The 11771-nt window shown below is 36.3% G+C and overlaps 2 protein-coding genes across 2 annotated transcripts in view; both read left to right on the forward strand.

The window, feature by feature from the left end:
• Positions 1 to 2258, forward strand: part of gpm6aa (glycoprotein M6Aa) — a 16774-nt gene extending 14516 nt beyond the window's left edge. The window contains exon 7 of the mRNA XM_026280932.1: positions 89 to 2258. Within this exon, the coding sequence (XP_026136717.1) occupies positions 89 to 241 (153 nt within the window). The 3' untranslated portion in view covers positions 242 to 2258. The remainder of the gene's footprint in view (positions 1 to 88) is intronic.
• A 1313-nt stretch (positions 2259 to 3571) lies between these two features.
• LOC113114147 (leucine-rich repeat, immunoglobulin-like domain and transmembrane domain-containing protein 3) lies at positions 3572 to 11158 on the forward strand. The gene is made up of 4 exons (XM_026280933.1): positions 3572 to 4311; positions 5455 to 5921; positions 7901 to 8206; positions 9312 to 11158. The coding sequence occupies exons 1-4, from the start codon at positions 4196 to 4198 to the stop codon at positions 10352 to 10354; spliced, it is 1932 nt and encodes a 643-aa protein (XP_026136718.1). The 5' UTR covers positions 3572 to 4195; the 3' UTR covers positions 10355 to 11158.
• The last annotated feature ends 613 nt before the right edge of the window (positions 11159 to 11771 follow it).

The raw sequence follows: 11771 nt of genomic DNA on the forward strand, positions 1-11771 counted from the left end.
TTGATGAAATTGTATCAGAAAGATATAAATGCAAAGTTTTAGATGACTCTCTATTGCCGCTATTTAATATTTTATGGTGTTGCTTCAGATCCACTACTTGATGGTGCTGTCTGCCAACTGGGCCTACGTGAAGGATGCATGTAAAATGCAGAAATACGAGGACTGCAAGTCCAAGGAGGAGCAGGAGCTGCACGACATCCACTCTACACGCTCCAAGGAACGGCTCAATGCCTACACATAAGACAGGAAGCAGCAGTGAGGGCGAGAGGACCCTCAGTGCTTTCACTTCCTGTTGAAGGGAGTTTTGGCACTGGTGCAGTCCAGGTGGTGTGTCGTATGACCAACCCCATGGCCAACCCATTACCTCTCGCACAAACATTATTATTATTATTATTATTATTATTATTATTATTATTAGTGCTAGCAGTAGTGTTGTAGTTTTTTCACTTTATTGTATTTCTTTTTTTTTAAGAGATTGTGCTGGTTCTTTTTTTTTTTTTCACCAAATATAAACATCTTTGAATATGTTTTTCCTTTCAACACATTTTAGTATTAATACATGAATCATTGTTATGTAGAGGGTCGGTTACTGGGGTGAAAAAAAAGCACATTTTCATGTGTGTCTGTCTCTTAAGGTCTCATTATCAAGGACTTAAAGCATGAAAAAAATTGTAAAACAAAATAAGATAATTATTCTCTCTCTCTCTCTTTCTTTCTCTCACTCCTTCTTTTTTTTAATCATCAGAAGGTATGAAGCCCGATAACAGCAGATGGCTTGCTCATTCTGCACTATTTTGGTAAAAGAAAACTCAAAAACTGAGACAGAAAAGACAAAAAAACAAAATTAAGATATAACAGATGTACCATAAAGTGTTTATTTATTATTTTTCTACAGATGTCATCGCATAGCTTATCAAGATGATTACAAAAATGACAAAATGGTTATTATTTGCTTGCCCGTGCCAGTCCTGTTTTCAGACTGCATTGTGCCAGTAGATGGTGTTATAACTTCTCTAAGAGGGAGAGGAACTTTCTGACCACTTTTAAGTGGAGATGAAATCTTACTACAGTGTCAACGACCCCCTCTTCAGCAACAATGCAACGCTCCCTTTACTGGAAGCAAGCGACACATGCACAAACCTACAGCGTTTTCACCCCCTTTTTTATTTTCCTACACAAATAGATATAGACACAGTTAAGCCGACAGGGTTTTTATTTGATGTTTTTGATTCTTAGCTTTTGTACATAGCCATTCTGTAAATGTATGTACTGTACGTTAGCACTTAAACTTCAGGTGAATTCGTATTAGATTGAAAAACACATTCCATGACAGGATAGGGTGGGCGGAGGGAGGGAGGGAGGGTGCTCTTCTAGAAACCCAAGAAAAAAAGGTGAAGGAGAAGCAAAAATCAGGCAACACGGTAATGTTTAGTGACAGATCACTTTCTTTTGGTGGGCTTTTTCTTTCCTAAGGGGAATATCACGATGAAAACAAATACTTAAAGAGCTTATATTATCTCAGTGACAGTTACTCGTTGTCTTGCTAACAAATCATTATTATATTGGACGATGGAAATGTCTTCTCATTCTTTTGATGCCTGGCAAGTCATGTTCTGTCAGTGTTTCTAAGAGCTAGTTTCGTGCACTTATTTGACCATTTTGTGAGCTCTTTCTCGGTGTAAGTGCATTGGGGTCCCGGCTGCAAAGTCACCCCCCTGTAATGTTAGGTAAAGACTGTGAACCTAAGTGTTATTTGTGGCATGGTCATGCATTCAATGGTAATCGTTTTTACTGGATCAAAAAAATAAATAAATAATGATGATAATAATAATAATGGAAAAAATCAAAAAGAAAAAAAAAACAAGAAAAACTGTTTTCATTTCATCTTTTTATGAGTTTGTTATATGCGACTGTCTTGCAGGGTCATCCCTTTCCTCATAATGTGCAGTAATTTGAATCCTATGCTGAATAGGCTACATTGCGCTGAAACTCCTACTCTTCGATGGTAGTGTTTGATTTGTGCCTGTTTACTTTGTGGTGATCTTTCTAACTCCTGGGTCCTCCTCTCACCTTTCTATTACTATTGCTTGTTGAGCCCCAAATTAATTCTCTCTCTCTCTTTCTCTCTCTCTCTCTCTCTCTCTCTCTCTCTTACTCTCTCTCACTCTCTCTCCCTGGCTCACTCTCTCTGTCCTCCTATACTAGTCTTTTTGTACTCTCACTAAGGAATGCTTAGTAGGAAGCTGTACCATTAATTTGTTTTGTACATAAATGTGCCAACCGCTTCACAGTGGCTTTTCTGACTGCTTGCATAAATAAACTACACTGGTGTACTTGTTAATAAAAACGGTTGTTGTTGTTCTTAACAGTCTGTGTATCACGTTGGAGTTATTCACTTCACACACACTCTAAAAAGTTTTGCTGGTTTACTGTTACGTGGGGAGACCTTAATGAATTGAATTTACTTCTGACTAAAGAGGATACACGATGTCATTTGTAAACGTCAAATATAGAAAACGGTATTTTGAGTTGGTTGTATATGATATGTTTCAAATTACTGTGTTTATATAAGCTTTAGATATGTATTTTCTTGAACTCAGTTTGTTGTTCAATAAAAGTAACAAATAAAAGTTTCAGTGGTATGTACTACTAGGCTATTAGACCTTAAATCTTAAAAAAAAAAAGTTCAGAAGCTCACCAAGGCTGCAATTACTTGATGAAAAAAAAATAATAATACAATGATATTGTGACATATTATTACAGTTTAAAAGAACTGTTTTCTGTATTTATTTTAAAATGTAATTCATTTATGTGATGCTAAATTTAATTTTCTGCAGCCATAAATTCAGTCTTCAGTGTCATTTTTAAATAATTTAATGCATTTAAAAATAATAATAATAATCTTACTGACCCCAAACTTTTGAAAGAGCTGTTTCTACAGGTCTGTTATTTTCACTCAGACCACATGGAGGCAGGCTACAAAAGGACATCTCTCTTGTCTTATAGCCAACTGTATACTTTAACCTGATAAAGACCTAATAATTTTAAGGTCTTATAATTTTTTTCCATATGGTTTTACAGCACTAATTTCAAGGTCTTGATGTTATGTTCAATAACCAAGTTTTTTTTTTTTTTTGTGAAGTATAGAATTTATACACAAAAACATTTTTAGAAATCTCAACCTACTAAAATAAAACAAAAATTAAAAAATAAAGTTGAAAAGGTTTCACTGAAATTTTTTTTAAATAATAATAAGCTATTATTACAAAAGTATAATAATATAAGTAGAATTGCTTAGAGAATAATCGGTGGTTCTAGCACTTTTTGAAGACTTGTAATTTATTTACTAATAACGAATAAATTCCACAAAACTGAGCAGAAATTATTGTAACAAGGTAAATGCATGCAAACCAGATGTTGTTATAACATAAGGATGTTTTTAATTAAGCATGTTTTCCCTTGATACTCACACTGGCCTACATAAACCCACCCTTGGCAATTATTAATTTTTTGACAAATTGGTGCTAAAGGGAACTCTATTAATTTTCTAATGTACCGTAAGCAGATTTTATTCATACTCAGTATGTTTTTGTCTCAGTATTTTCTGAAGCCATTATATATCTCTCAGACTCAGACAGAGTTTGGCCTGTCTGCGGCCTGCTCTCAGTAAATCATGACCTGTACTTCAGCTTACACACAGGTGTGATCTAGCCTCCATGCACGCAAACACTTCACAGCCAAAATCAGTTCATACACCAGGTGAAGGATGGAAAAGTGTCTGCGAGCGGTCACGTGATGATGCTGAAAGAAGAGCCTTCTTGTAGTTCTAGCCGATTAGTGTGTGCCTGCAGGGTTTATCCTCCTCCTCAAACTCAGTCTAACACACACTAACGCACTCATACACACAAATAACACACTCACACACACTTCCCATCCCACTCTGTTCAACTTTAGTAACCTACTCAGCCTTGAGAAATCCTCTTTCTAATCTGGGTTCCCCCCGCCCATCCCAATCCTCTCGCTCTTCTCGGCTCTCACCTGCTAGCATGCTAAACAAGATGTGGGCTGCAAGGCACTTTTCTTGTTTTTCTTGGTTTTCTTTGAGGACTGATAAAGGAGTTTTTGTCCACTGATGGTCGAGTGGGATCTGATGTGTGTGAGTGTGTGTGTCCGTGCTGGTTCATCCGACTGAAGGATGTATCGTCTGCTGGTGGCCCAGGTTCTGCTGGGCTGCTGGATCGGGGCACAACCCTTCTGTCCTTCCCAGTGCACCTGTGTGTACCACGGGCACAGCGACGGCACTGGCAGCAGGTGAGGAAACTCATTCTCTATAGTAGTAATAGTGATCATAATAATAGCGTTTCATAAAACTGTATAATTGTGGTGTGTAAAAACAGGCATAATTTAGGTTTATAGTTTGATTTCTGGAATACAAATAGTGATGTAAGTAGACAGACATGGGAAAGTATAATGAACTGGAATAAACAAAAACAAAAACAAAAAATAGAATAATTTAGCACTTGGAGAAGTAGCCATTTACATTGTAACAACAGACAGATGTTCATGCATGTATAAATGTATAAGTTTGAATCTGACGGAAGAAAATAGAAGAAATATATACAATTTTCAGCAATATAACAATTGCATAATGCAATATAATACAGAATATAATAAATGTATTATTTTTCATAAAATCTGAATCAAAATAGGCAATATTTTTTGTTTCAACAAGGATAGACACATTTCATACTTGTGTTTTTAATGGCATAAATCAATTTAAACACAAATATATTCGTGGTAGTTTATCTTGTTTTTTACAGATTGGCACTGAAGGGAAATCTGTTTTAAGTTTTGGAGTTTTAAATCTTTGAAATTTTTTTTTTTTTTTTTTTATCCAATTGCAGTTTAGTATGTAAATGTGTATAGGCCTATTCATATTATTCTAATTCTAAATATACTTTTTAAATAAGTAAACTGGATTTCAAGTATACTAATAAGTAATTCACTTGAATATAAAAAAAATATATAGTGTTTTTCTGAGTGGCATAGCCCCTATGATATGAATCCAAGGCTGCTGGTGTAACATAAAGGGTGATTACATCGATATTATGAATCAGAGAAATGCTAATGTAAATGACATGAATCTAAAAAAACAATCCTTTCTTTATGAGGCTTATGTTCTATAGACCTGGGGTTCTCATTTCTGGCCTTCTAGTTTAGCTCCTCAAACCCTAATCAAACTCACATGAACAAGCTAATCAATGTCTCCAGAAGATCTAGGAAGTTACAGGCAGGTGAGTTTGATCAAGGTTGGAGTTAAACCCTACAGGTAATTGGACCTCGAGGACCAGAGTTGAGAACCTCTGTCATAGGCTAATACAATCCACAATGAACATCCCCACACATACAGTATGCTCATATTGGTCAAAGTGATAAACCTCTGCTCTGCCCCAGGTCTGTTCTATGCAATGACCCTGACATGTCAGATATTCCGGTTAACATCCCTGTGGACACGGTGAAGCTGCGGGTGGAGAAGACAGCTGTGCGTCGAGTGCCCACCGAAGCCTTCTATTACCTGTCCGAGTTACGCTACCTGTGGATAACATACAATTCAGTCACGTCTGTGGATCCTGGCAGTTTCTACAATCTGAAAGTTCTTCATGAGCTACGGATGGACGGGAACATGATCGCTACCTTTCCCTGGGAGTCTCTGAAAGAGATGCCCAGTCTCAGGACCTTGGACCTGCACAACAACCGCTTGACCAGTGTTCCTTTGGAGGCAGCACCTTACTTGGTTAACATCACCTACCTAGACATTTCTAGTAACAAGCTAACCACCCTTCCCTCTGACCTGGTGGACATCTGGCCTCCATTTTCAGGCATCCTGCCCAGTGCCAATGCATCACAAAAGATTGTTCTTGGTGGGTAAAAATGATGATGGCACATCTTAAATATGCGTTATGATGTTATGTATCTATTATGACATTAGTTTTTAAAAATCTTTCTTTTAGAGGGTTACCATGTAGCAAAAGAACCCCAGTGTTTGAGGAGGATTCACATTAGCATTCATAGTAAGTTGTATGAGCTTTCCCTTGAGAAAAAGTTGTGCACTTAATTGTATTAAATGTGCACTTGTAGTGTACTTCATACCTTAAAAGTATATTTGTAACTGTACTTGGAGATAACATAATATTAATAAAACAGGCCACTTAAAAAGCATTCCATTTGGCAGACGCTTTATCCAAAGTGACTTACAGCGCATTCAGGATATACATTATTTTTATCAGTATGTGTGTTTCCTGGGAATTGAACCCACAACCTTTTGCGCTGTTAACACAATACTCTACCATGGAACCACAGGAACAATATTACATTTTTATGTTTTAATCATGCTGATTCTGATGTGTTTACTTTTTTATGTGTATTGTGTCGACATACTAAAGCGCATATAAAATACTGAATTATAATTAACTGTGGTATATTATTCAATATTCAATATTACAACATTACATATATTTTGTAAATGTTAACTGTATTTAATTTAAATGTAACTATAAAATACATTTTTATTTCAAACAAAAATGCATACAATCAAGAGTACAAAAACATGTGTAAGTATATTTGTTTATATTTGTAGCGCATATGCTGAAGTGTACTTCTTTTTCACAAGGGTAGGCTCACTAAAATGCTAAGTATCTGGGTGGAGGCATATACAAAATGCCAGGTAAAAAAGATTCAACAATATCCCTCTGTTCACCATGTATTTTTATCGTTAGTCCATGTATGATCTTTAAATATCTAAATCTAGGCTGTGTCTTCCTGGGCGCTCCCAAGTTAAGTACAGGCTAATCTTCTAATGGGACTTCCAACTGTCTGTAAAGCTCTGAGATTTGAGTTTCTTTGAAGTGCTCATCTGGGAGGAGGAGGATTCATACAGTACTGCATGTTTGCTCAGTGGCATCTAAAAAACAGATCCCAGCTGAAGAGAAAGTTAGAATAGTTTGATAGAACCATGCGTGTTTGACACAATGGATATACAATTCAAGAGTACACATGTATGGCATCTTGTGAAAGTATAGAATGCTTTATCAGCTGGTGAAGGTGACATGCATTATCAATTTTGTGGTGAACATTTTTGCTTGTGTGATATTGCTTAAATTCTGTACTTTCACCAGGTGCAATGCAAGTGTAAAAATGAGCATAAATGCACAAAATCACCGGGATTTAGCCTGTATAATCAGAATATTAGCCGTTGTCACCATCCAGCTGTTGAATTGCATCAGTGGACCGTCTAATTTCCTCTTTACAGTCAACAGATCTTCATCCTGCCATAGACAGAATTATGGGCAGACTGTGGTGTTAATGTCCAACACCTGATGCATGCGAGCCAGACAAGACATCCTGGCTTCAAGATTTACAACTTTCTGATTTGATGGGAGTAAACTGCTGTTTTATCATAGTAGCTGAATAATAAATCAGTGGTCTTTATTTCAGCGTGTTGAGATGTTCAGTAAGTGAAGTAATGTTTCTCCATTCTGTTTCTGCATTAGGCAGCTCCCTTTATCCAAAGTATCTTATATTGTATTGAAGGTATAAATTTTTATCAGTTTATGCATTCCATTTCAATCCTTTCAATTCAAATATGCAACATAAACATGACTTTGCTAGTAATATCATCTTGGTTTGATGTATAATTTTGCAAATACTTGTAGACATGGGTTGTGCAATTCAAAATGAATCAAAGCAGGATAATTCAAATTTGAATGTAAGGAACTAGAATTCACTTGACAGCCTTATTTGATAAGTGTTAAAAGCTTGGATTTTGAAGGTTTTTAGGCATTTGTACCTAAAAGTATTGCTTTCATAAACATATTCTACGCAAATATTTCAATATTTGCAGGTCTACAGGACAACCCCTGGTACTGTGACTGTCGGATTTCCAAGCTCATTGAGTTGTCTAAGATGGCCAGCATACCTGTGGTGTTGATGGATCAGGTTCTGACATGCAGTGGACCAGAGAACTTAGCTGGCATTCTGTTCCAGCGGGCTGAACTTGATCAGTGCAGCAAGCCGTCAGTCATGACTTCAGCAACTAAGATCACTTCACCACTGGGCAGCAATGTGCTTCTGCGGTGTGACGCCACTGGATTCCCTACACCCACCCTCCTCTGGACCAGAGCTGATGGGACGATGGTCAATGTCACAGGTATGAGTGTCACAAAATATGCTAATGTGTGCACTTATAATCACCTAAAATCATACCATGCTAATAACATTTTTGAAGGGTTAAAAAGACTTTTAATCACATATAGTGCAGTTAACAAGTATACATGCTAGACAAGTTCAGACTGGTCCATTTTCAGCTGGGTTAAAGTGTTTACACGACATTTTAAAAAGACAAATTATCGTGAATGAAATCTATATTTTAAAGTGCAAACAAGGACTGCTTGATTAACAGTTATAGTACTGATATGATTTTTTTTTTTCAACATAATAAAGAAACTCATACAGATTTGGAATGACATGAGGGCGAGTAAATGATGAGAAAATTGTCTTTTTTTGGGGCGAACTATCCCTTCAATGTCAGCCAATTTTAGTGATTTGCCAAAGCATTATTATCAGTAAACTGTCCACCATTTTACATCGTGCATTCCTAATTTAATCCTCAAATGGTCCTTATTTCTTGCTTACACTTATGGTCAATATGACCCCAAAATTGATGGAGTAATTGTAAAAGATATATACGTTTTTGAATCATACAAATATTATATAATTTTTTGTTTGTTGTTTTACTTCTCATCTATACGTTAAATCGCTGTTTTGGGAAATATGAAGTACTTTTGTACCTATTTACTACAAAATTCCTCAACGTGAAATATTACATTTTCATGAAAAAAAAATCACTTGCATGATGTTGTAAATTTGATTTAAGTTGTTTCTAGATATTGATTTAGGTATTATGTGTAGAATTCGGCCACCTGCTGGTTAATGAAAAACTTGTAGAAATTATATATATATTGTTTGTTGGCTTTAACATGAAAAACAATTATTGTCTTTTTTGTATCAGGCAAAATTTACCTGCTGGTTCATCCCTAATAATTCATAACAATAAATGCATCTTTGGTGAGCATAAGAGATTTATTTTAAAAACATAAAAAAATCTACATCCCTGTAAAATATTGTTTTCATGAAGGCAGAATTTGAAAACTGTTCATTCCTAATGTAAACATACATTGAACAATATCTAAAGCATCCTTTAATCTTTTTCTTACAAATTCTAAGTTATTGCTTACCATTACATGTCTCTGTAGTTGTGCAGGAATCTCCAGGTGAGGGGGTCCGTTGGTCCATCCTCAGTTTGCACAGTATTGGGTTTAAGGATGCAGGCGATTACCGCTGCAAGGCCAAGAACTTTGCAGGGAATGCCGAAGCGTACATCACCCTGTCTGTGGATGGGGTGCAGTCCTCAACGCCGTCCCCATTGATAAACATCACCAAGAGGCCCGACGATCAACCCGTGACTTCTTTTGCTGGGACTAAGATGCCATTGTACACTACCTTAAGTCCTGCTCTTACAACCAGAGCTGCCATGACCACAGTTCCACCACCGACAACAAGGAAGAGTCCGGGACCAGGTGGAGGAATTCAGAGGTCTCCACCAGCTGGAGACAAGCCAGCTAAGATCCAGCAAAGCAAGGATGGCAAAGGTTCACTGACGAGTGAAAAGTCCAAAAAGAAAGCTGATCTTAAAGACATTGAGGTTGTGGAGGAGACAAGTGACACGGCAGTCTTACTATGGAGAGCTGAAGGTTTGCCAAGCGACTCGCTCGTAACAGTGTTCTACTTTCCATTTGATGCGAAAGACGATAAGGAGACGGTCGATACGGAAGTTGGTCAAGGGAAGCTGCTCTTGGAGTATCTGATGCCTAACCAGGTCTACACGGTGTGTTTGGTCACTAAGGGTTCGGTGGCTGGGAAAGAGCAATGTGTGGATTTCACTACTCTGGATAACGGTGGAGAAGATGGGCAGAACAAAATCCTGATGATCGCCAGTGGGATCGCATGCGTAGTCGCGGTGCCTCTCATTGTGGTGTTGCTCTACAAGATCGTATGTCTCTGCTGTAAAGGAAACAGTAGCAGGAACAATGGACCAGACGACGATCTTTCAAAAGAGATGTATGTAAAGTTTGAGACACTCACTATGAAACAAAGGACTCTGAATGGGCAGGCCAATGATCTTTGGGCGCGAAGGCAGACTCAGGAGTCGGAGAGGATGCTCCTGTGCTCACGGTCAAGCATTGACTCTCAAATGACTTACAAGAGTGACAGCTCCAGAGCCGAGTATCTGTGCTAATGTATAGCACATCGGCTTTGTGTGTTACTTGGTATTACTTGGTATTAGACAAGCTGTGGCAACATCAGTTTTAAAAGATTAGCTCTTAATACGCTGTCAAACTCATTGCCTTACAAGACTTATCATGACCCACAAATTGTCTCATTGCCCATTTTTTGAAAGCCATATTCTTCACGCAATCACACACAATTATGTATTTTTATTTATTATTTTTTAAATGGAATACAGTGTACATAAATGTAAACATTCTGTATTTTTGTGTAGCCTATACTTCAACATATAATGAAGTAGAGTTACATATTATGTGTCTTGGAAATCTTAATTAAACCTTTTTACGTTTATTTATTTATTTGTAATATTACTATATTCACATATGGTGATATGTGATTTAATAGATAAGTTAACACGCCAAATTCTCTTACGTTTGTTTTAAATTTAAATGAGGTCAGAAAAGGATCAAACCAAGCAGAACCAGATACTTTGTTACGATATATTCACATTTCTGAGATGATGTGTGTGAGTTTGAATGATTATGCAGCATGTGCATTTGATGTTTCAGTCCTCTTCATATTTTTATGTCTTCTCTATCTTTCTACCTCTCTATCTTTTGTTTAATTGTACATTTATATGCAATATCTGTGTAAATGTATGATTATGTGTTGTAAATCCTTTATGAGTGCCATGCATATCACTAAAATGTGCATATTCCCGTATTCTTCTATTGGAATGTAGAAAATTATTTTCATTTGCAATTCAGGATACAAGACAGCATCAGCATAATTTAGAATTTTCTATAAATGAATCCTGAAAAAATCTCAGCTTCCACAGAAAAAAAGTAAGCAGTACAACTGTAATTTAATTACCACTATATATATATCTATATCTATCTATCTATCTATCTATATATATATATATATATATATATATATATATATATATATATATATATATATATATATATATATATATATATATATATATATATATATATATATATATATATTGTATGTTTTTTTACAGCTCCAAATCAGCATATTTGAAGGATCATGTGACACTGAAGACTGGAGTGATGGCTGCTGAAAATTCATCTTATTTTATTCAGATTATTTATTTATTTTTAATGGTAATAATACAATATTACTGGTTTTACTGTTTTGATCAAATAAAAGCAGCCTTTGTGAGCATAAGAATGTAGTTGCAATAAATTCTTACCAGTCCCGAATGTTACAAATGGTGGCATAAATTCATTATTAAATAGACCGGTCATTAGTTATCTTTAGTTCAGTACAAGTTTATAAAGTTAACACGTCAGTTGAATTAGTTATTGAATTCTGTCCAGTGTGACGTCATAGCGGGTCCTGTGAGTGTGTATCACAGCAGACATTGTGCTGCATTTCCTACCCTGCTTAAGCACAAG

The sequence above is a fragment of the Carassius auratus genome, chromosome 14 (genome assembly GCF_003368295.1).
Source record: "Carassius auratus strain Wakin chromosome 14, ASM336829v1, whole genome shotgun sequence".
In the NCBI taxonomy this organism is placed as follows: Eukaryota; Metazoa; Chordata; class Actinopteri; order Cypriniformes; family Cyprinidae; genus Carassius; species Carassius auratus.